Raw genomic sequence first — 24,982 nt, forward strand, 5'->3', positions numbered from 1 at the left:
CATTCACCTCAGCCTCCCAAAATGTTGGCATTACAGGTGTGAGCCATCGCACCCAGCCCACACTTTTATTCTCTAATGTAAAGTTTTGTTGAAGTTTGTTAACAGAAGGGAGAAATTAGCCCTCAATTCATCTGAGATTCCTGAAGGGAAAAGTAAAAAGCGCCCTGTGACCTCTGGGTGAGCTGGTGAGCACCTTGGGTCCCTGAGGCCTTGGCCACTCTCAAACCTGCACCAGTGCCTCCAGCATGGCCCTCTGGACTTGGGTGTATTTTCCCCCTCTGCACAGTTGTCGTTGACGGGTTCTGATCTGTGTGTACCTGTAACTGCCTGTGTGATTAGCCTGCTCCTCCAGCCTTGGCTTAGGGTGTGAGTGAGGGACTGGAGCTACAGTATGGCCATCTGCGGCTGGGGGGCTTACACCCATGAACTGGGCTTTGCTGTGCCAGACAGGTTGCAGAGGGGTCTTGGGAAGTCTTCTCTAGCTCAGCCCTTGAAAGTCTGGGTGTTGAAGGGTTTGTGTAAGTCTGACCAACACTTATTTTTGTATTGTGTATTTTTGAAAAGTTAGGCTTAATAGACTTGATTTCTCACTTAAAAAAAAAAATTGCTGTCACAGCCAGGTGTGGCAGCTCACACCTGTACTCCCAGCACTTTGGGAGGCCAAGGCACTTGAGCCCAGGAGTTCGGGGCCAGCCTGGGCAATATAGTGAGCCCTTGTCTCTACAAAAAATTAGAAGTTAGCCAGGCATGGTGGTGTATGCCTGTAGTGCCAGCTCCTCGGGAGGCTGAGGCAGGAGCCTGGGGAGTCGAGGCTGCAGTTAGCCACAATTGCACCACTGTACTCCAGCCTATGTGACAGTAAGATCTTGTCTTTAAAAAAAGCTATAGCAGTCAAGATATCAGAATCTTAGAACCACTTTTCACAAAACTGGGGTCCACGTGGCAGAACCCTGGAGGCTGTGGGAAAATTCTCTGGGGAGCTGGGGAGAGAGCAGTCATCGTTAGGTGACTAGGCAGTGTGTCCACAGTGTCTCCCCACTGCACCTACAGGTGGGTCAGAAGTTTTGCTGGTCCCTTTTCCTAGCTAACAAGGCCTGGTGTGAGGGAACCCTGCCTTAGTTATCTATGTCCCTAGCACAGTGCCAGCACATAGTAGATGCTCAATAAATGTGCAGCAACTCATTGAAGAAAGTGAGCATGCGTGAGAAAGAGAGAGAGAGAGAGAGTGTGTGTGTGTGTGTGTGTGTGTGTGTGTGTGTGTGTGTGTAAATATAGCCTCATCACCCATGAGTTCCCTCTGGGCCTCATCTTGAGACACTTGGTTGTTAAAGAATCTGGTTCCTCCCATTGAAGGGAGAAGATGTGGTGAGGTGGCCCATGGTGCAGTGACAGTGTGATGCAGGCTCTGGGCACAGGCTGCCTGGGTCTACACACCCAGCTGTGCTGCTGGCTCCATGCCCCTGGGCACTTGGGGCAGGTGGGGCGGGCCTCGCAGGGCAGTTATCAGAGCTGGAGCTAGGCCTGACGTGGGTGCCTGTGTTATGGGGTCATGGGAGGAAATCTAATAAAACCCTTAACCTGAAGTCCCGTGCCTGTGGGCACTGGGTGCTCGTCCTAATCAGGTGATTTTGATGCCAAGTTAGGTGTAGCCCACCTTTTCCCAGTGGGACCCATCAAGGGAGTGAGGGTTGGAGGGGGGCGTTTGGGTGAACAGTTCAGTGATGTGAGCCAGAGAAACCCTGGCTGTGTGTGGGGTGGCTGGCAGCAGCAGGAGGGAGGCATTGCAGGGCACCAGGCTGCCACCAGCCCACCAGCCTGCATCCCGGGCTTCATATGCCCTCCATTCAAGAACCGTGCGCAATGGGACCAGAGTCCTTAATTGTCAGATTAATGCAGCGTCCTCATTAAACACCAACACCATGCCAAGCAATTCAGTTGATTCAACAAGTCTCACTGCCTTGTGAGGGATTCAGAGGACATACAGTCTGGTCCCCACTGTTGGAAGCACCGAAGGTTTTCCGGGGAAAGACAGGGCAGAGATCCACAAGACAGCGACAGCTGGATACAGCTTGGAATTGGGATTGTGGTTCACAGCAGCAGTGTGGGTTCTAGGCGAGGGCCAACTCAGTTAGGAGGGCGTGTCCAGTCCTTGGCGATTGCACAGATCTGGCTCTGCCTCGTGTTAGCTCGTGACCTTGGGCAAGTGCCTTAACCTCCTGGAGCCTCGGTTTCCTCATCTGTGGAGCGGGACTGACAACTGTACCTACCTGGTAGGCCTGTAGTGAGAGTGAAATGCCACAAGTCCAGGGGAGCGCTGGGCCCCTGAAAAGGTTTGCCTTCTGTTGTTATGGCTTTGAACTTGGCTGAGTGAGGCCAGGGTGTGCGTATTGAGTGGAGTTCAAGAGCCTTTCTCCAAGCCAGAGGTGGCAGGTACGGCCCTGCCAGGGTTATGTGCACTGTGGGAGGGGAACTTTTCGTGTGGCTCCTCTGCCCCCATGTGCCCGCCCACGCCTGCCCACAGTGGCCTCCTTGCCTCTCCTCAAACCCAGCAGCTTGTGCCCCACTTGCTGCTGCCTGTGCCTGAAACGTGTGGAGCCACACAGACCTCATGGGCTCCCCTCCTCACTTCTCGCAGGCCTCTGCTCCAGCGTTTCTGACCTGTGGGGTTTTCCTGGGCTGCCCTGGCAAACAGGTCCCTCTGCCCTCTCGCCCTGCTTCTGTGTGCTTTGCGGCCCTCATCAATATTTTTCTGCTCATTGTCCATCTCCCTCGTGGATCAAGGGGTGTCAGACAGGCCAGGAGTGTGTCTGGTCCACAGCTGAGTTTCCCAGCACCTAGAGGGGAGCTTGGCCCATAGTAGGTGCTCAGTAAATACCTGTCGAATGGATGGATGGGGAGTTTGGAGTAGGTGGCACTTTCAACTGTTACTAGAATATTCCGTCTTTTAAGTCATGAGCATTTGAACAATACCCAAGAGTCTTCCTCCTTCAGCTGTGACTTCAGGTCAAACCCAGAGCATGGCACCGGCTGGGCAGCCAGGAAGTAGCAAGGGGCCCATGCAAGATGCCCTGTTCCTGTTCCCGGAGCCCGCATGGCACGACCAGCTGGGAAGATGGGGCCTTGTTCAAGGCTCCAAGGAACCTTCCCCCACCTGCCAGCCTCTCTTCCCCACCCTTCGTTAGCACAGGGGAGAGTTTTGTTGTCCCTTTGTACCCTTTGTGCAGAGAGCCTTTTGAATGTGTGTGTGTGTGTGTGTGTCTGTGTCCCTCCGGGTGTGTGAGCGAGTTTTCACGAAGGAGGGCTGTGGGTGGAGGTGCTTGTGTTTATGGAGCAAGGCAGCTTGTGGGAGGGAGGCAGAGTGAGTGCGTGTGCCTGTGTGTGGGGAGAGGACACTAGAGGACACGTGGGCTCTGTCCATCCCCCGAGGCCCTGGGTGTGCTGCGTGGGGACTGCAGGCGTCACAGCCCAGCTCCTGTCCTCTGGATTCAGCAGAGGGTCCACACTGCACAGAAGCTATAAATTCCAGGAAACTCCCTACCAGCCCAGCCGGTGGGGGAGGGAGTGGAAACGAATCCACACTGGTTCCCTAGCACTTGGAGCAGATGTGTCTGCCTCAGGGACAGCAGCCTAAGAAAGTTCCAACCAAAGTGTGTTTGCTCACTATAAAAGAGGCGTCTGTGAGGGGGGCCCTGGAGGGGAGGCTTGGGGGGTGCTCTGTCAGAGGTCCTCACTGGGGGCCCACATAGGCCATTGTGTCTTGCTGGGGGGAGGCCAGAACTCCGGGTGTGGGAGCTGCTGGGTCATCTTTCTTGGTTTTACAGCCAGCTCCCAGGCACAGTTGCTTGCTGCTCCTGAAAGGCTGGGCCTGGAGGAGGTGGGGGCCCTTCCCGCTGGAGGGCTGGGTTGAAGGGGCCCCGCCCCGGGGGTTCCCGGATGACTGGCCAAGGGCTGGTCAAAGCCAGCAGCGAGGGGAGAGGAGGCAGGCGTGGTCCTCTCTAGTAGGCCATCCGGCTGTTTGGAACGCCCTGGCGGCCCCCCAGGCCCTTGAGCTGAACCCTCTTTGCGGTCTGGTCCGAACCCTGGCCTGCCCCGCCCCCTTCCTTCTCTGCACTTCTGGGGCTGGCCCTTTCAGCCCTGGAAGCTGCCCAAGAGCATATCTTTGAAGCACAGCAAAGGTTAGGAAGGAGGAAGACAGAAATGTCCTCTAGGCTGGGGGAGTGGGAGAAAGGAATTCCATGCATGCTTCATGGGAGTCAGGGAGCCAGGCCTGCTGGGGGCACTCAGCTCAGCCTCAGTGCCCGGTGGCCGGCATGTCCTGTTGCCCGCTTCTTGCCGCCGGGTCCTGTGCAGAGTGAGCCTTGGTCCCTGGGCTGGGAGCAGGGAGCGGCAGCCCTTGTTTACAGCGCTTGTTTCAACCTTGGCTCACAAGGGTAAGAGCCAGGCCCTGCCATCCGCCCCTGCAGGATGCGAGACCTCATAATTGTCTTCAATTACAGACAGTGCCGGCCCTTAGCCTTGGCTTCCGACAGGAACCAGAGCCGGGGCCACTTCCACTGGGCAAGGGGGAGCACCACCCAGCCCTCGCTTCAAAGTTTGAGGGCTCCCTGCGGCCTTCAGGGCACTCCCAAACGCCCACTGGCCCTGGGGTCCACCTGCAAGGCTGCCTCAGGCTGATGAGAGCCCGTCCCTGCTGAATGCCCACCTTCTTTGTCCCTGCTCAGGATGAGACTTCTGTGAGCAGCGAGGATTTTGATATGAGCGACTCCACATGGATGTCAGCTGACCCGCACCTGGCCTCCAGCCTGAGCCCCAGCCAGGACGAGAGGATGCGGAGCCCACAGAACCTCCACAGTCAAGAGGACGGTGAGTGCCACTTGGTGGCAATTGAGGAGGGGCTGTGTCCGGCCCCCTGCTCCCAGTTGTCCTCAGGTGAGAGGTGTGGACACACTCCAGGGTGGCGGAATCTGGGCCAAGGCCTTCGGGTGGCTCAGGCCGAAGCTTGCACTGCCCCCAGTGTTCTCAGCATCTCCATGGGCCCCAATGCCCCAGCCCCTGGCTCCTTCCTCCCAAAGATGAGGGAGAGAGCCCATGGGACTGGCAGCCTGCAGGGCAGGGGGTCTGCCTGGTTGCCGGGATGCCATGGGCTTCTGCAATGTGGGTTTCAGAATTACCAGGGGCAGGCCTGGGAAGGTTCACAGTGTACCTAACCCAGAGCAGTTCCACTGCCCAGCAAGGGAAACGAGCTGTGTTTCTGCAGCCACATGTGAGGCTATAGCCCGGGTCACCTGGTGAGTGACCAGGCAGTGCAGCTGTCCACATGCATCCTAGCCCCTTGGGATGCGATGCGGCTGGCTGGGGAGCTGTCCGGATTCTTCCCTAGCCCTGGCTGCCTCCGCGCAGGGCCTGCCAGGCAGCCTATTCCAGCCTCCCTTGGAATAGAGGCTTGCTTCTCAGGGGTTGGAGAGTTAGGGTCAGGAATCAGACCCCAAAGATCCACCCCAGCCTCCACGTGGACTCCCCCAAGTGGTTGGGCTCTGGGACCCTGGCATCTACCTTGGTGTGCCAGGGTTGTGAGGTGGGCCTGTGAGCAAAGCACCCCAGCATTGCCTTTGTTTCCATGGAGGAGATGGTTGGGGGCAGGGGATGAGTGGGCTGGGCCCCAGAGAACTGGGGTGTAGGAGCCGGAGCCAGCAATTAGGAGGGGTTGAAGGTCGAGGCCTGGAATGTGGGAGGGAGGTGCGGGTTAAAAAGGGGTGTAATGTTAACTCTGTGAAACGGGTCAGCCTTAAAGAGTAAATAAGGGGTAGGAGCCTTGCTGTTTGGGTCAAAGTTCATCTCCATGGCAGAACCTGCGCGCCTGCCTCCTGAAGGCCTGAATCCGGCTTTGTTTGGGAGGAGACCCAGCCTGGAGGCAGCTGGAGGTGTCTGGGCCAGGGGCTGGGGAGCACAGGGAGTGGCTGCAGGAGGAGTGGGGTGCGTGGCTGCCGGCAAAGAAAAGGCTTTTGTGCCTGATGCCTCGTGAGGTCGGCGCAACCCCCTCGTGCTGCCAGCCTCCCAGGCCAGTGCCGCCTTCCAGTGTTCCCACGGGGGTGGGGACCGGCGGGGGCAGCCACGTGCTCTGGGGGGCTCTGGGGCCGGGACAAGCGCAGCAGCTGACCTCCTGCCTCAACTGAGCCGATTGAGGCCACGCCCAAGGAATACTGAGGGCGGTGCCTGCAGAGACCAGCTGGGGCTGCAGGCTGTGGTCCCCCGCAAGAAGGGTCTGGGACAGTTGTTCAGAAACCCAGAGCAGTGGGGCTGAAGGGGCCATGGTCACCCTACTCATTCCCAAGCAGATCTCATGCTGTTATTCCTCATGACCACCCTTTGAGAGTGTGATCTGTCTTGCAGACACGTCCTGGGGAGGTCTGGTGATTTGGGGGCCGTCAGGATCAGGTAGCTAACAGTGGCATTTCTGTGGGGTCCATGGGGCTCCCTCAGCACCTGCTGCCCAGAGGTTGGCTGGCCTGGCCATGAGGATGAGGCTGAGAGACGCAGGGAGGCTGGGGGGGGGTCCGTAGGTCCCCAAGAGCCTAGTGCGGGGTCAGCCTGGGGTAGTCACATGCCACCTTCCCCTCCTGATGGACACCAGAGCTGGGACAGGGAGGATGCTGCTGACCGCAGGGCCGTGGGCCTCACTGTCCACTCCGAGGCACTCATGGAGTTGTGGGCCACCCCGCTGGCCAGCTGAGACCCCGGGCAGGGCACAGGCCTTGGGAAGGCCCAGGCAGCTGGCCTGGCCTCTGCTGCCCCTTCTGGGCCTGTGGGCCTGTTGGTGTCTGTCCAGAGCAGTGGGTTTCCAGCCTAGAGTCCTGGGCCATCTTCCGACCCCCCTGGAGACATACAACCAGCCCCTCTTGAAGGTGCTCACGGTACAGAAATGTGAGGTCCAGCTCCCGTGAATGAGTCAAGGGGCTCCCATCAGAGCACTCTCAGGCCCCTGTTATTGACACAGGACTAGGTAGGGACAGCCCAAGCAGAGGCACTCACTTTAGCCCTCTGTGTGCTCCACTCCCCGCCCGAGGGTCTCCATCGCAGAAGCCCCCCAACCCCAGTGATGCCCAGGTGGGCTTGGTGTGTGGGCTCTGGCCCTCAGTCCTCCGTGGAAGTCTGAGGCCTGCTGTAAGGTCATTCTTGGTCTCTGCCCTGCCCCTGGGACTCGGTTGCGAACCTGGCCCATTGTCGGTACCTGCTGAATGTCTGTTATCCCCGAATGAACAAACGAACAAACATTTACTGAGACCTACCCAAGCACACCATTGCAGAGCAGATGGAGCTCCGCCTCCGATGGGGGATAAGTTGGGTTGTTTGTTTCTAGGGACATCCTTCCCATCTGAGCACCTGGGCCTTTTCTCTTCGCCGGGAGTGTGGGGACTCCCAAGGCTGTGCCGATGACACACCTGTGTTGGCCCGTTTGGTGTTGCTATAAAGGAATACCTGAGGCTGGGTAATTTATAAGGAAAAGAGGTTTATTTGGTTCACAGTTCCACAGGCTGTACAGGCATGGCACTAGCATCTGCTTGGCTTCTGGTGAGGCCTCAGGAAGCTTACAGACGTGGCAGAAGGTGAAGGGGGAGCAGGCATGTCTCATGGCGAGAGAGGGAGCAAGAGAGTGGGAAGAGGTACCAGGCTCTTTTAAATAACCAGCTCTCGCATGAACTCATAGTGAGAACTCACTCCATACAGCACCCAGCCACTCATAAGGAATCTGCCCCTCATGACCCAGACATCCCCCACCAGGCCCACCTCCAACCCTGGAGGACACATTTCACCATGAGATTTGGAGGGGACCCAGATCCCAACCATATCAGCACCCCATCCCTGCTGACGAGTGATCCAGCCGGGAGTGATTTCAGGGAGCCAGGCAGTTAGCACAGATCTACAGCTGTGGATTTGTTGGGGCCCTTCTTTAAAGATTTTAACAAAGGCAGATGAAGGCTGAGTGGCAGAGCAAATCCCATGGCGGAGACCACTGGGCCCAAGAGTGAGTTGTGCGGGTGCCAGCTCTCACTCCCGGGGAGCTTGCCTCTGAGCTTCTACCGGGGTGAGTGTCTGCTCTCACTCCCCGGGAGCTTGCCTCTGAGCTTCTACCGGGGTGAGTGTCTGCTCTCACTCCCCGGGAGCTTGCCTCTGAGCTTCTACCGGAGTGAGTGTCTGCTCCCACTCCCCGGGAGCTTGCCTCTGAGGTTCTACCGGGGTGAGTGTCTGCTTGTCCTGAAACACAGTTAGGTTTCTGCCCCCAACCCTGCCACTGGCTGCGAGTCTTGGTCTCCCAGACCCCTTTACACCAGTTCCCCACACTCTGAAGTCCTGGGATGCTCCCAGGTCCCTGCGATCACAGCCGCTGGTGCTTGGCAGGGAGCACCACTCACAGTGCCCTCATCTCATGGGGAGGAAACTTAGGATCAGAGAGAGACTTGCGGCAACTCAGCCAGAGTTGGGGAGGTCCCAGCCCTTCTCCTCTCTCCCCTTTGGCAGGGGCAAGGGCCATGTGTGAGGGTCCCCAGAAGATGGGCAGGGGAGCTAGGGAACCAAAGAAGGCCCTCTCCACACACTTGGGGTGCTTCCCCCTTGGGGCCCAGGGCCATGCAGGCCAGCTCCTGCCACAGTTTCCTGCCCAGCACGGGCCAGGTCCCCTAAAGACCCTTGGCTAAGCCCCGGCTGAGGCTTGGGCTTTCTTTTGGGTCTGAACGGGGCTCTGTGCACATCACAGGGTGTGGAGGGAGGATGCCTGAGAGACTTTGTCCAGAGGCACTGTGGTCTGGCATTGCCTTGGGGCTGAACAGCACATCCGTCTGTACTTACGCCGCCACCGGTGGAATGATCTGTTTGATGCAGTCTCCTCCCCAAGTACCATAAGCACCCTGAGAGCCAGGACTGCAGCACCCAGCACAGGGCCTGGCACCGCGCAGGTGCTGGGGTGCTGTTTGTTGAATGAATGAGTGGATGAAAATGAACGAAGGCATGCACAGAGGCAGGTGAGCCAGTGTGCCTCCTGCAGGCCGGGGCTGGCCCAGGTTCCTGACCCGGCAGGCGGGGCCGCTCCTTCCGTTTCCCCTGGATGTGCTTCAGCAGGCCTCTCACTCTGCCCCTTCCTGAGCGGAAAATGTGAGGCCCGCCTGGCCTCCAGAAGGGATGCGTGGGGGCAGGGAGCGGACATTACTCACCTCCTGGGCAGACAGGAAGCCAGCGCCAGGGGAGAGCAGGGGTCTGCTCGCTGGGCCTGCTTCCGCCTTCCGCAGGGTGGGCAGTTGGGGGGTTGCTGAGCAAGAGTCGTGTGGAGCCCTGGCTGGGGCAGGTCAGGGCCTGGTGTGTGTGCCTCTCAGATGAGGCCACTCCTCCAGCCTGGGCCTTGGGACACACTGGGGCTCCCGCACTGTGCAGGCCTGAGTCTGGACAAGGGCACTGAGGGCCATTTGGTTCTTCCAGGTTCTTGGCCACTTTAGTCACACTAGCGTTGGCCTTGTGACACACAGGGGTGATGAGCCCTGTCCCCATCTCCCTGGAGGAGTCTGGGGTTTGGTTGAAGCCAAACAGGCACCAGTGTGGGACCCCTGCAGTCTCTCAGCTTGCAGAGGGCAGGAGCCACATCTTTGTAGAAATGTCCCTTATTTCTCCCTTTCTTTGAGAAGTATTACAATTATTGTAGGAAAATAAAGGAGAAGGCCAGGTGCGGTGGCTCACTCCTGTAAGCCCAGCATTTTGGGAGGCCGAGGCGGGCGGATCACCTGAGGTCAGGAGTTTGAGACCAGCCTAACCAACATGGAAAAACCCTGTCTCTACTAAAAATACAAAATTAGCTGGGTGTGGTGGCGCATGCCCGTAATCCCAGCTACTCTGGAGGCTGAGGCAGGAGAATCGCTTGAACCTGGGAGGCGGAGGTTGCAGTGAGCCAAGACCGCACCATTGCACTCCAGCCTGAGTAACAAGAGCAAAACTCCATCTAAAAAAAAAGAAAGAAAAAGAAAAACAAATAGAAAAATAAAGGAGGAAAAAAGAAAATGAAAAATAATGATGTATAGGGCCCTATTTTTCTCAGACTTTTCTATGTATCTAAGTAACCAGAGCCTCGTTTTCTTTTCAATGAGGCAGTATTGGCACCACCTTTTTTCTCATATAGTCATTGGCCTCCCTGACACTGATGTGGGCCAGCCACAGTTCGAAGGTTGTCTAGTCAGCCCGGTGACTGGGGTCCCATTCCTGAGCCTGCTGTGTGCCCAGCCTGACCCTGCTGTGTGCCCAGAGCTATACATATCGCTGTTCCACAGGGCAGGAAACGTTGTCTCCGAAGGGAAGTAACTTGCCCAGACCACAGGGACTGGGTCTCTCCAGAGCCAGCGTTTTGGCCACTCCTGTGGAAGGACACTCAAGTCTCTGTTTTTCTTTTCTTTTTTTTTTTTTTTGAGACAGAGTCCCGCTCTGTTGCCCAGGCTGGAGTGCAAATGGCGCAATCTCGGCTCACTGCAACCTCCGCCTTTCAGGTTCAAGCGATTCTCCTGCCTCAGCCTCCCGAGTAGCTGGGATTACAGGCGAGCACCACCACGCCTGACTAATTTTTGTATTTTTAGTAGAGACAGTGTTTCACCATGTTGGTCAGGCTGGTCTCAAACTCCTGACCTCATGATCTGCCCACCTTGGCCTCCCAAAGTACAGGGATTACAGGCGTGAGCCACCGTGCTTGGCCAAGTCCCTGTTTTTCATTGCTGAAAGTGGCGCCACAGGGCGCCCCTCAGGGCTGGCCCCATGTGGCCTGAGTCTCCTGTCCTGGGCTTTATCCCCAGGCCCTAGCACTGAACAGGTGCTCAACCAATAGCCACTGAGTCACTCTCAGCAGAGATGCGGGATCAGAGAAAGGGCCTGGGAGGAGGTGGCCTGGGAAGCCGGGCAGAGGCGTGGCAGCAGGGGACTGGGAAGGGAGGAGGTGCCCGATGCCAGGATTCAGGGTTTCTTGGGTCACCTGTTTCCAAAAGCTCCTTATGACCCCAAGCTCCAACCAGGAGAGAAGGGCAGAGAGGCCACAGCCAGGCCATCTGGGGAGGGTCTGGCATGGAAGGGTTCTGGGAGGATGGAGTGGTTGGGCCCAATATGTGGTATCCTGTAGGCAGGTCCTGGGCGCCGTGCCATGGATCTGGCCGGCCCTTCCCCGAAGTATGGTCCTGAGCTAGCCGACCCCCCAACTCTGGGCCACAGCTTCTTTCTGTGACATGGCCTGGGGGCTGCAGCCCCTCACCCTGGCATGCCCCCAGGAGCTCTTAGTGAGAAGACTAAGGCTTCCTACCTTCTGGCCCCTGCTGCCCTCGGGTGGGGCCCTCTGCCACCCAGAAATGCAAACTGGGCAGCAGGGCAGGCTTCTGGGGAGCAGGTGTGGTTGCTGAGTGCCCAGGGCTCGGTATTTACAGCAGCAGTGCTATTGGCCTCTCCTCCCTGGCCCAGCCCCCTCCCCTGGGTGCCTCCTCCCTGGCCTCCAAGAGGTCTGCAGGGAAGTGTGAGGGCGCACAGAGCTCAGATCTTGCTCAGCTCCCTCCTTGCCAGGCAGCCTTGGGCGGGTGCTGACCCCTTGCCGGCCTGGGGGTGATCATCTTGGCCCACCTTGCCAGGTGGTTGAGGACCAGATGTGGACAGCACAGAGGCCCGTCGGGGGCCAGGCTGGGACTGGATGTGGGCGGTCTTCCTCACCTCCCCCAGATTCTCTGAGCCCTGCACGTCACCCCCTTGGTCCAGTCTTGCCTCCTCAGCCAGCCTGGTCTCCCCTGGTCCCCTCCGCCATGGAGGCCTGTGGGACCCTGACCACAGCTTGCCTCACAGCCACCCTCAGCAGCATCCCCGCCCCTGCTCTCAGCTCCCAACCACCACCCGGGTTGTGCTTCTTCGGAAAGGGAGCCAGGCTAGGGGGTCCTTGGTGTCAACCAGACCCAGGCACTCACAACTTGTCCTGAGTCCCTGTCCCTCCCTCCCCACCCACATGCTCCAGGCCCTGTCCAGGGACCCCGAGTTCCCAAGACCCTGCTTCTCAATTTGGCAAACGCCAGACCCATCCCAGGTGCCCACACTGATGGGCAGCTAAGCAGGCAGTGAGGAGTCAGTGCTGCCATCCAAGGAGAAGGTGCCAGGCAGAAGTGTGCCTCTGGCTTCTGGTACTCAGGGTGCCATGGGGTGTCCCCAGCACAGGGTGAAGCCGTTTGAGTGAAGGATCAGGCAGGAGGCCATACGGCTGGTGGGGAAGGAGCTGGTGGGAGTAATGGCCAGGCCACCCGGGTTCAGCGACCATTACCCGAGTTACCCCTGTGCTGCGGCTCCTTCTAGTGTCCTCCTCAGGTGATGCCCACCCTCCCCTGGGCCCATCCCTGGGTCACAGCAGCCCTCTCCCACCAGGGGGCATAGAATTCCAGCCTGCTGCTGCCTCCCCCTGGACCCAACACTCATGGCCAGACGTCTGCCCTGGTCGGTATGCATGGCAGGAGTTGTGGCCCCTGCACCAGCCTCCCTGGGCTGGCCTGTGAAAGGCTTCTCTTGCAGTGGGTTTTTAAGCCAAGCCTTCTCCCCACCACCTGCTCATTATGGCCATGTCCATTGCCCTGACCCTAATTCTCACAGCTGAGGCCAGAAACCAGAACTGGGCCCCATTTTCTGGGTGCAGGTCCCACCCACCCCCACCCCAGGAGCAAGAGCTGTTTGTTCCTCGTCAAGGCTCCAAATACCCACAACAGATGAGCAGGCGGCGGCCTCCTGGCTTCCCCTCCCCCAGGAGCAGAGAGCTGGGGCCCAAGCCTTCCAGGGATTGGCTGTGGGCCACACTGGCAGTCCCGGGTCACAGGAAAGTGTCCATCATCAGCTGGGCCGCAGGCGGCACAGACAATGCTGGGCTGTGCTGGGCCCCGGCCCGCCAAGGGGTGAGAGACGCCGGGAGACAGCACCGAGAGATCCCTTTATCCAGGAGTGGGCAGGGCCTACACAGCCCTGGCCTTGTCCGGGGTGCTGGGGCCTTGGGTCTCCAGAGGCCTGGGGAGGACAAGCTCTGGGGCCTGAGGAGCTGGGAGGTTCACCTACTGAGAAAGTGGGGAGGTGGGCCAGGCGCGGTGGCTCACGCCCGTAATCCCAGCACTTTGGGAGGCTAAGACGGGCGGATCACTTGAGGTCAGGAGTTTGAGACCAGCCTGGCCAACATGGCAAAACCCCACTTCTACTAAAAATACAAAAATCAGCCGGGCATGGTGATGGGTACCTGTAATCCCAGCTACTCAGGAGGCTGAGGCAGGAGAATTGCTTGAACCCAGGAGGTGGAGGCTGCAGTGAGCCAAGATCACACCACCGAACTCCAGCCTGGGCTACAGAGTGACTCCATCTCAAAAAAAAAAAAAAAAAAAAAGAATGGAGGTGAAGGTGAGCCTAGGCTGGTGGGGCCATGTGGGGATCAATGCCCTTGCCCTTCGCCACCGCCCCTCAGCCCAGGACCACATACAGAGCTCCATCCTGCAGGCTCCTGTGTCAGGCCAGGCCCTCCTGAGGCACCTCCACCGGGAGCCTGTTCAAGGGTGACTTTCCCAGGAACCAGGAAGTGACCAGGCCACGTTGGCGTCATCACCCCCACCTAAGGACTGCAATGCACCGAACCCAGACTGGCTTCCGGGAGAGCTGGAGGAGGGCCTGCAGGGGCTTTGGGGCCCGGGCCCTGCCCCGTGAATCATTCACACATGGTGGCCTGGAGTGGCTCTGTTTGCTCTGAGAACACGGGGAGCAGGCTGTGTGTGTCTCGGCTCGATCTTTGCACACTGAATTAGTGTTTATTTCTCACCGCCTGTGCTTGGCCTGGAGGATGGGGCCAGGGAGAACACCCACACCCAGGCAGTTCATGCTGGGAGCGCTTCCCCGGGGGCATCAGTGGCCAGTAGGTGTTGGGGGAGGGGCTCTAGGAAGTGGAGCGGTCTGGTAGCAGGGGTAGGGAATTGTCCCACAGTACAGATGGGCAAGTCAAGGCTGGCCTTGGAGGCTCCCAGAATGTCTGAGAGCACTGGGCGGCCTGGGTGGTGCTTTCGGGCTGTCTGGGCGCCTCCACTCATCCCGGGTGATGGGTCGGTGACTTCCCTCTGGAGCCTCTGGTTCCTCCCTGATGTCTGCTGCAGAGAGTGGTTGTGCAAATCAGGCGTGATGAGTTACCCGCCGCCTGACACTCGGGACCTGACGCATAATTGGTGTCCGCCTCCCCCTCCACTGAAGGTGGTGTCTGTCTCCAGGGCCCCACGGCTTGAGCCACCTGTCCCAAGGCCTGAACATCATCTGCAGCTTGGACACCTCTCTAGGGGCCAGGACCCCCAGGGTCTCTGCAGAGAGAAATGATCTCAGTTTTAGGGGAAAATCTAGGTGTGCGACGTCGAATTCATTAGCCAAGGACGGCTATGGAGCCTTGGAAAAGGCCAGTGCAGACAGGTGTGCAGTACACGCTGTGTCTCAGTGGCTCCTTAGGAAAGAAGAAGGTGAAATATCTCAGCTCTGATAACACGGTATCGACTATTTGTTGAAATGGTACTATTTTGGATATATTGGGTTAAATAAAGTAGATTATTAAAATTGCTTTCACCTGTTTATTACTTTTTAAAATGTGGGTACTGGGGCACTAAAATCCCTCATGTGGCCCACACTCTGTTTCTGTCGGACAGTGCTGCTCCCGACTGTGAGGGCCTAGATTGGCACCTGCCTAAGGAAAGAGTGACCAGAGTTTCAGCAGGAACGCCCGCTGCCTGGGCACTGAGGGGCACACGTAGAGGAGGCGCATGCTGTGGGGGCAGAGGAACTGGCGCCCCGGGGCTGCAAATCGGGGGCAAGTGTGGCACCCAGATGGGGGGGCATGGGCTCTCTGCTCCGTGGCTGGGGCTGGGGCTGGGCCAGGCTGTGTGAACCACAGGGACAGAGCTGGGCGCTCAGGAGGGCAGCTGTGCAGGCAGCCGGGGCCTGAGGGCCACGTGGAGAATGCAGGTGCCCCGTGTGGCCCCATCACCCGGGATGGTAGGGTCCTAGTGTCCCCTATTTGACCCCTGCGCCCCTCCTGCCTTTCCGGAGGAAGAGCTGGGCAGCCTGCCCTGAGCCTGGTGCTCCTTGGAACTCTGCATCATGTAAACACGGCCTGGGCACTGGCCTTTGTCAAAGCAGGCAGGGGGCCAGCCCTGGGGAGGTGCACGCCTCAAATTCAGAGCAGAGTCAGCACCTGCAGACCACAGCCCAGAGCCCTGCTGTCCACACCTCCCTGGCCATGGTGGGCCGTGGCTCCAGCAGTCTCCCGCCCCCTCCTCCCCCGTCGCCCTGTTGTGTGTGAATTATTGATGCCCCTCCTGTCCCCCGCCTGGCTGCTGCTGTGACAGAGTCTCATGGAGGCGGCACTGCCTCCAGCAGCCACACCTCTGGACACGGAAGGCAGTCTGCACGCAGGGCCTGCTGGCCTCCAGTGGCTGTGTACCTGGTCTGTGGTCCCAGGGATGGTGGGCCTTCCCGTTCTCCAAGCCTAGCCTGGGAGCTGGTGGGAGTCGCCCACCAGGAGAGGGTGCCACTGGCTGTGGGCCCCAGAGCGCGGTGTGGCGATTGGTGGTTCGCACAGAGCTGGGTTTGTGCGGGCTGCGGGGCACTGGCGCCCACATAAGGGCATTGTTTGCTGAGGTAAAAGGGGTTTTTGTCTCCTCCTGGAGACGGGACAGAGGGAGGAACAATTTCCCCCATTCATCACTAATTCCTCCATTTGAATAGCAGCACATTGCCCCATGTTCAAATAGACGGACACGGCAGTCCTTCCCTGCCCGCAGGCATTCTGGGCACAGGTGGTGGGCTCCGGGTCCTGCCCAGATGAAGGAGTCACCCTTTGCCACAGCAGGGAAAGCCTGGTTTTGTGGAAATGCTCAGAGGGGGTGCATCCCGGGCTGCTCCCCCAAGACCCCTCAGGATGTCTCTGCTGGCCACGCAGCCATGGGCTGGGGGCAGGCCCACCCTGCTGCCATCACGCTGGGCCCCAGCAGGTTGGCCTCAGGGGTGACCCTCCTGGAGGGGCCTCCTGGAAACAGCAAGATGGGGACCAGGTGGGGACAAGAGGTCACCTGGGCACTAGGTTCCACTTCCAGCTCCAGGTGTGGAGGATCCATCTGAGCTTCCCACTGAGCCTCCCAGCTGGAGGCCTGCACCCCGTGAGGCCTGTGTGCTGGGGCTTCGGTGCCCATGGAGCCGGCTGGGTTTCTTCACAGAGTCATAAAGTGCCAGAGCCCAGGAGGGCGTCAGCGGCAACTCCCAGGACTGTAGATAAGAGGAGGCCCAGGAGGTGGCAGTGCCCAAGGTCACCCAGACTGCAGGACCCTACACCCGCACCATCCCTGCCCGGGCCCCACTGCATTCCATCCCAGCATGAGTTTGTGTGCCTGTCTATGTCTCTTTTAAATCAGTTTTTTTTTTTTTTTTTTTGAGACAGAGTCTCGCTTTGTCGCCAGGCTGAAGTCCAGTGGCGCAATCTTGTCTCACTGCAATCTCCACCTCCCAGGTTCAAGTGATTCTCCTGCCTCAGCCTCCTGAGTAGCTGGGACTACAGGCGTGCACCACCACGCCCAGCTAATTTTTGTATGTTTAGTAGTGACGGGGTTTCACCATGTTGGCCAGGATGATCTCGATCTCTTGACCTCATGATCTGCCTGCCTCTGCCTCCCAAAGTGCTGGGATTACAGGTGTGAGCCACTGCACCTGGCCTAAATCTATTTTTTTTTTAGGATTGTGGGAGGCAGAATTCCAATCGGATCAAAACCCAACTGCCTCCAGTCTCTCTGTTCCTTCTTTCCCCAAACAGTGACAGGCGCATTCTCCTGGCCAGGTGCAGTGAGGGGTGGGTGTGAGGGTTGCAGCCAGCCCCTTCTGTGGGCTTCAGCCCTCCCGTGGGCACCACCCCCTCCTGTGGGTACCAGCCTCCTCAGGACTGAGCTGGGTGTCATGGTGAGGTCCCCATGCAGAGCGATCCCAGCCCCCGGGTCCCATCCCTTGGCCTCTGCCAGGGAGAAGACGCTGGACTACTCAGAGACCAAGCCATTGGTGTGAGCCTGCCTCTAGCCGGCCTAAGCAATAAGGAAATTATTAGCTCCCTCACCAAAACCTCTAGGGCCTTCCTAGGGCAGGCACAGATGGATTTCAGGGGATCATCTGTGCCCCCTATCAGCACTGCTTTCCCCAGCGTGGGCCTCTCTGCACCATGGGCCCCACAACCCCAGGTAGAGAGGACCTTCCCAGCCATCACAGCAGGAGTCCCCGCGTGATGTCCTCGGGCCCAGCTTGGTCACACACTATCACCAGTTGCCGTGATGGGCTGACTGGCCAGGCCTGGGGCATGCACTCACCCCGGCGAGCCCAGGAAGACTCAGTTGCCCCCACCAGAGGGAGGGGTGTGATCTAGGGGGCAGCAGGAGCCATCCAGGCCCACCCAATACAGCTGAACCAACTCTGGGTCTCTAGGGCTGGGGCTGCTTCTGTGAAGGCTGGGCACAGGCCAGAGACACAATAAACACAGTAGTACTGCAAGGAGAGGATAAGGGCGTGGAAGAAAGAAGAAATAGGTTTCTTCCAAGCACTTACCCTCTCCTTGCAATACTACTGTGTGGGAGGGGGCCAGGCGCAGTGGCTCACGCCTGTAATCCCAGCACTTTGGGAGGCCGAGGCAGGTGGATCATGAGGTCAGGAGATTGAGACCATCCTGGCTAACACGGTGAAACCCCGTCTCTACTAAAAATACAAAAAATTAGCCGGGCGTGGTGGCGGGCGCCTGTAGTCCCAGCTACTCAGGAGGCTGAGGCAGGAGAATGGCGTGAACCCGGGAGGCGGAGCTTGCAGTGAGCCGGGATCACACCACCATACTCCGACCTGAGCGACAGAGCGAGACTCCATCTCAAAAAAGAAAAAAAAATAGGTAGAGGGGTCAGTGTGCCAGAGCAGGGCGCGGGAGCTGGGCTTACCGAGAAGTTGACCTTTACGCAGAGCCCTGGAAGTGAGGGACTGCACCCGGGACAGAGTGGAGCAGGAAGAGGGAACAGCAAGTGCCAAGGCTGGGTCACAGCTGGGGCGGGTGGGTGAGCCCTAGGGGCTCGCTGGAAGGGCCTGGTGGGCCCAAAGGAGGGACCTGGCTTCCAGTTGGAGTAAACTCAGCCCTTGTGGCTGCAGCCGGCATCAAATCCACTGCTTGTGGGGCCAAGGGACAGGCTGGAGCAACCCCACCCCAAGCAGCACCTCTGCCCCTGCTGGTTCACGAGGCTTCAGCCCTCGCCCCACCGTCCCTGGGATGGCTTCTGCAGAGCTATGGCCCACAGCCGGTGCCATGTTGGAGATTGGGGCAGGCAGGGAGGGCTTCCCTGAGGTGGTGGTGCTCGGGTTAGCACAGAAGGGCGAGCAGGAGTCGCCGAGAGTAAGGAGAGACCATGGCTCAGGGGCCAGAAAGCTGGTGACACCCCTTCGAAGCCCCATCTCCTCTGGAGCCCTCAGGTTTGATTTGTCGCTGCTGGAGCATGAGCTCCGAGGGTGGCAGCCGCCCCCATCCCCATGGTGACCCTCTCACTGGGCCCACCTCACACTGTCACAGGCTGGGCTCCGGGATCCCCAGAAGCCCCCGTTGCAGTCTGGGAGAGCCTTGTGCGTCGGCAGTGGGTGAGTTATGATGTGAGAAAATGTGTGCAGGGAATCGGGTTTTCCTTTTGAGCTCCTGCCCCATTTCGGGCACCATCCGCACCTTAGAACTGTGTTTTACGGCTGTGGGACCCACTCTGAAAGGAAACGGAGGCTCCAGAAGGTGGAGTAGCCTCTTCCAGCCACTCCACGGCTCAAACCTGTGGCCTCCCCAGTCGGCAAAACATGGGCCTCAGGTTGTAGGCAGCCCCCAGAGCATGTCGTGCGAGGGCAGCTGTGTGGGGTGGGGGCTGGCATGCCGGGGCTGCCTGAGCGGCGCTGGGGGTAGGCGAGACCTTGGTGTCACTGGGGAAGGCAGGCTTTTGCCATCCATGTTGTCCCTCTGAGTAGGCTCTGTGTGTGCGGCGTGAGAAAATGAGATAATGGCAGATAGAGCCTATAAACTAGGGCGAAGGGGCTGGTTTTGGTCTGGGTTTTTTGTGTGTGGTAAAATGTGTGACATAAAATTTGCCATTTTTAAGTGTACACTCCAGAAGTACCGTTATTCCACAGCTTGTTCATCCCCCAACAGAAACTCTGCACGCTTTAGGTACCAACCGCCCATTCCCCCAGCCCGTGGAGCCTCACTGTACCTTCTGTCTCTGTGAATTTGCCTGTTCCAGTTGCTGCGTAGAAGTAGAATCACTGGGTATCCTTGTCCGTCTGGCCTGTTTCCCATAGCCTCGTGTTTTTATCATCCACATTGCAGCGCTTATCCAAACTTCATTCCTTTTCATGGCTGGATACTATTCCATCGTATGAATAGACCACACTTGTGTACCCATTTACTTGTCGAAGTTTTTAAAAATATAAATAATGGGTTGGGCGCAGTGGCTCACGCCTGTCATCCCAGCACTTTGAGAGGCCAAAGGATGGCTTGAGCCTTGGGAGTTCAAGACCAGCCTGGGCAATATAGTGAGACCTCTTCTCTACAAAAAAAGAAAACTTTAAAAATTAGCCGAGGCTGGGCACGGTGGCTCATGCCTGTAATCCTAGCACTTTGGGAGGCCTGGGGTCACGAATTCGAGACCAGCCTGGCCAACATAGTGAAACCCTGTCTCCACTAAAAATACACAAAATTAGCTGAATATGGTGGCGGGCGCCTGTAATCCCAGCAACTTGGGAGGCTGAAGGTAGGAGAATCACTTGAACCTGGGAGGCGGAGGTTGCAGTGAGCCAAGATCACCCCATTGCACTCTAGCCTGGGCAGCAAGAGTGAAACTCCATCTCAAAAAAAAAAAAAAAAAAAAATTAGCCAAGCGTTGTGGTGTGCGCTGCTGGGGAGATTGCTTCAGCCCAGGAGGCAGCAGTTGCAGTGAGCCCTAAAGGCACCGCTGCACTCCAGCCTGGGCAACAGAGCAAGAACCTAAAAAAAAAAAAAAAAGTAAACCATGTAAATCAGTCGCCAATATTTTAAAATCTGTTTACATAATGGTGCAGATTTCCAGTTTCTTCTAACAGCTTGGAACACGTGGCCATACGAGGTCCTAGCACCTGGTGCCTTACGGGTCTTACCCGCCCAACCACTTCCCTGGCCAGACCAGGGTGGCGTCTGAGTGCAGTTAGGGGAGGTTCTGCCCCGGCACTAGTGCCTGTCGATCCCCAGCCAGGCAGCCGGGGGCACAGCCCCGAGGCAAAGGTCTTGGTAGCTGGAGAGTCTGGGCCCCTGTGCCAGGCATCTGACCTGGTAGAGGCTCCAGGAGCACCCTGAGCAGCGTGTCTCTGGACCTCACACCTGGGGAGGGCAAGTCCATCTTCTCGGGAAAACCCAATCGGGAGGTGGGTGATGGAATGATGGGATGTCACCTCTGGGCCTGTGCAGGCTGGGGCACTGCAGCCAGCCTTGGACCTCGTGCCTGTGATGAATGCAGTGACCACTGGCTCACTGTGTGCCAGGCATGATGCCCACTGAGGAGCAGCCCCTCCTTCCAGAGGAGGAATCTAAGGCCCTCCAAGGTCAAGCAAGTGGCCTGTGAGGGTGGTGTCGGTATGTGAAGTCGCACCTGCAAGGTGGGTGAAAGATGGGCCCCCTGCGGCTCATGGGAGCGTGGGTAACCAGTCAGTATGGGTGTCATCCCTGTCCCCCGTGGAGGCTCCTGGTCCTCAGGTGCAGGGGCTTCTCTGGTGACAGGGTCTGTCCTGGTGGGGCAGATGGCCCTCACGATGACCCTGGGCCAGGGGAAGGGAGCATGAGGATCCCTGGCAGGGCCGGGCAGCAAGCTGGGGTTGGAGGCGTGAGTGCCTCCTTCCTAGGGACAGTGGAGAAAAGTCCCAGCCTGAGGTGGCAGTGTGGAAGCAGACCTTGAAGGCTGGCTGCCATCTGCTCAGCTGGAGGTGTCATGGCAGGCAGATTGCAGAGCCCCAGCACAGGATAGTGAGGCTGGGCTGGGGGACTGCAGAGGTCACAGGACTGAGAGTGCCAGTGGCCATGAGCCAGACTCTTACTCAGCTACAGGAAAGCATGGGATAGGGGAGTGAGGATTAGGCCTGGCTCTCACAGGTGGGATGTGGGTGGCCTGGGCGCTGGAGAGCAGCCAGTAGGGGCTGCATGAGGAGCTGGTCTGGTTCCCGGGTGGAGGACAGTGGGCACCCCCATTCTCACAGTTCACCTTCCCTGTTACCCACGAGGCTCAGTAAGGCACATCTGCCCCCCAGGAGGTCTGGCACCTTGGTTGCAGTCATTACTTTGTTTCCAGGCCAGTGCTCAGTAGGTGCTCAGTAAAAATGCTGGGGAATGTGTTCGCTCCAGACTGGGCGCAAGTAGGCTGTGGGGTCCTGGGGACAGCCAGCGTGGGCCGGGGCTCCGAGGATGCAGCCAGTGAGGGGCAGCTATGGGCGGGCTTTGAGCAGAGCCCGGAGCTGCCCTGCGGGAGGATGGAGGGAGTGATGAAGCTAGGCTGCCCGGAGGAGGACAGGACGCCTGGCCCAGGGGACCTGCTGCAGCCGAGGGGGAGGGGTGCACTGCACCGCCGTGGCCTCCCATCCCCCTCTGCCCGGCCTGGCTGCATGATGGGCAGCCTGGACCCGCCCCCGGGCAGCCGGGAGGCCAGCAATTGGTTGGGGCACTAGAGCCGCTCGGTCGCCATGGGGACGCTCTGGAGGTGCGCGTGCCCAGTGCCCAGCACCGGGGACTAAATCTTCATAATCTGCCGGCTGGGAGGGTGGGGGTGGGGTCCGGCGTGACCCTGGCCTGGGGGAAGGGGCGGCAGGGCTCGCTGTGACCACCCCTCCCCCACCCACTCTGGGTGCAGGTGCGGAGCCGCCAGGGTCACCCGTGCGTCCCCGGGACCCTCGCGGGTGCTCACCTGACAGTGACCCCGGGAGTTCCCGTGCAGCTTCAGCCTCTGCCGTCTCAGCTGAGCAAGCAGGAGGCCGGGGCTGGGGCTGGGGCTGGGGCTGGGTGCGCAGAGGCCTGGAATGTATCTGGAACTGTCTGGTCCCCCGGTTAAAGTTTCCTCCCCGGCGCCCGCAGGCTGGCGGTGCCGCGCTCTTCGCGGCAGGGGGCGCCCTCGCAGTGCTTTGCCGGGGCCGCCCACCCTGAGACGCCGGGCAGGCCCACTGGGGGCCGCGTGCAGACCCTAGACCTTGCAGTCCCGGCTTGGCACGTCCCAGGCCATGGGGCTGCACAGAGCGCGGATCCAGGGGCCACCGTGCCTGTGCCTAGGCTGCCAGGGCTGGGCTGGGCTTGCTTGCAGGAGGGAGTGAATGGCTGGAGGTCACAGTAGAGCCATCCTTCCTGCCTCGGGCAGAGGAAGGGGACATTTGAGGGCCCACTGTGGGCAGGGGCTCTGAAAGCTCGAAGATGCAAGGCAGTGCCCGGCAGCAGGGGCAGGTGGGTGGCAGGTGCGGTCCTGGGAGCTGGGGAGAAGGGAGAGCCTGGCCGGGCTTCGAGGGTCTCCAGGGCCCTCTGGCAGGCCACTCACTCCCAAACCCTTGCAGCTGGGCCTTCCTTAAGCCTGGACATAACGCTTGCGAGTTTGGGGTGCAGGAAGACCCTCCATGCCCTGCACAGCCCTGCCTGGCCACTCCCCTCCTGATGGCCCCTCTATTCTGGCAGAGGGGACCCTGTGGCTGCCTCAGCTAAGGCTGTGGGCTGGGGCAAGTTGCCTCTGAGGTAGGGTAGTAGCACTCACCCCCACCCAGGGACACTCATGAGGAGGACACAGGGTGGGATACTCCTATGTGGCTGCAGTGGCCACAGTGCCTGGGATGGGGCCTCACACCCAGGCCTCTCATTCCAGATGACTCCTCCTCTGAGAGTGGCAGCGGCAATGGCTCCTCCACCCTGAACCCATCCACGTCGAGCAGCACGCAGGGCGACCCTGCCTTCCCCGAGATGAATGGCAACGGCGCCGTGGCCCCCATGGACTTCACCACAGCCGCTGAGGATCAGCCCATCAACCTGTGTGACAAGCTCCCGCCGGCCACGGCACTTGGCACACCCTCCTACCCCTCCGATGGCTGCGGTGCCGACGGGCTGCGGAGCCGCGTCAAATACGGGGTGAAGACCACCCCTGAGGTGTGTGGGGCTGGGGGCTGAGTCCATTTCTTTCTGTAAAGGGCTGTCGAGAGGCAAGAATGAAATTGTGTATGCCCAGAGCTTAGCTGGAGCCAGCCCATGTGTGTGACACCAAGCCAGGGTGGTGGCTGTGGCTGTTATGCCATCGGGTTCCTGGTGAAGCTCTGGAATGGGAGATGGCTTGGAGTGTGCCCCCAAGCCAGGCCCCCTTCTCCGAGCCTGTGAAGTGGAGCTGACGGCCCCTGCCTTGGTAGAGGTGTTAGATGGATATGCATCCCCACAACCCCTCCCCCTCCCCCAGAACAGCATCTGCTGTGGATAACAGCAAGTGGCCACTTTCGGCACAGCCAGGTATGAGGCCTCCCACTGCCTGGTTTCTCTGCGTGCCTGTCCCCATTTTATAGGTCGTGCGAAAAAAGGGCGAGGGCCCAGGGATGTGGGCAGTGGAACTCCTCCTTTGACCAGGCTGATGGACGGTGGTAAGGGTGGGCACAGTAGGTACCCCTACCAGTGGGCATCCCCCCTGCTTCCTGGGGCCTCCCCCACACTTCCACAAGCTGCCTCCGGGCCACTAAGGTTTCCTGCAGTAGTGCCTCTTCTCCAACCTGGGCCCAGGGGCCAGAGGTGCCTTCCTGGAGCTTACACCTCTGGATAGGTTCTTCTTCCTCCCTGGGCCTGTTTTCTCTTCTGCAGAGAGAGTGGAGTAGGTGCTAGTGCCTGCCTCAGTTGGAATGTCTCATGGGGACATTCTGTACTGTGGGCTCAGTGCTGAGTTGTTGCTATGTGTCTAGCGCAGGTGGCTGGGAGCAGGTTCTGGCCAGAGCAGGCTTTGCCTGGGTCCAAGGGACAGGCATAGCTGCTGTTCCATGGAGGGGGTGAGTTGTGTTCAGCAGCCATTGCCACTGTGGCCACAGGGTACATGGGGGGCCCAAGGAAGTGAGATGAGAGCAGGAACGCCACCAGCAGCTCCTATCTTAGTCTTTTCTCCATCTGTCTGCCCTGGCCCTGGCTCAGGGCTTGGCTGAGTGGTGTGGGAGTGTGGCTTGCCTGGGGCCGCACGGCCAGTTATGGTAGCCAGCGGGGTCCCTCGGCATCCTGCCCCCATCCAAGTCTGTATGTGGATGAAGAGACAGGCACCAAGCCAGTGTCCCTAGGGGACCAACCCCTGTGGGCCTGTTCCCAGGGAGAGAGGCCTGGCAGGGGTTGTGCTGTGGGACCAGGTGCCAGCTAATGCACTTCTTCCTGGATTTGCTCCTCAGTGAGTGCTGTTCCCCTCCAGGCTGTGCCATGGCCATGCTGCCACATCACAGGGTCTGACCATGCAGCCACCTGCTCCCTGAGCCTGCCTTACCTGCTAGATGCCACCCTCCTTGAGGGCAGGGACAGTGTCCCTAGGCTACTGCCAGTCAGGATCTGAATGAGTAGTTAGGACACATTGAAGGCACAAACTTTCCAAAAGGCAACATTGGTCCTCAGCCGTCCCACAGCAGTGCCCCGAGGCAGGGGCAGGAGACAGGTGGTGTGGGAGCTGAGCCATGAAGGATGAGAAGATGGAGGAGGCATGGAGGAAAAGAGGGAGCTGCCTCTAAGGAGAGATGGGTGAGGGGGCTTGTCCAGGGAGAAACTCGTGGTGGGGGCACAGGGCTGGAGCCCTTCTCTACTGGAGGACAGGAGACTGCTGGGGGAGGCCGGATCTGGCTCCCTCTCCCTTTCTGCCCACATATTCTCAAGGGGCCACTGTGTTGTCCTGGTGGGGGT

General features: G+C 59.1%; 1 protein-coding gene across 7 annotated transcripts in view; it reads left to right on the forward strand.

Moving 5' to 3' along the window:
- NOL4L (nucleolar protein 4 like) overlaps positions 1-24,982 on the forward strand; it is a 143,946-nt gene that overhangs the window by 107,692 nt on the left and 11,272 nt on the right. For all 7 annotated transcript variants that reach the window (XM_063633726.1, XM_055265742.2, XM_055265741.2 and 4 more), the window contains 2 exons: positions 4,722-4,863; positions 22,947-23,224. In XM_063633726.1, the coding sequence (XP_063489796.1) occupies positions 4,722-4,863; positions 22,947-23,224 (420 nt within the window). The remainder of the gene's footprint in view (positions 1-4,721; positions 4,864-22,946; positions 23,225-24,982) is intronic.

The sequence above is a fragment of the Symphalangus syndactylus genome, chromosome 24, assembly GCF_028878055.3.
Source record: "Symphalangus syndactylus isolate Jambi chromosome 24, NHGRI_mSymSyn1-v2.1_pri, whole genome shotgun sequence".
NCBI classification, from domain to species: Eukaryota; Metazoa; Chordata; class Mammalia; order Primates; family Hylobatidae; genus Symphalangus; species Symphalangus syndactylus.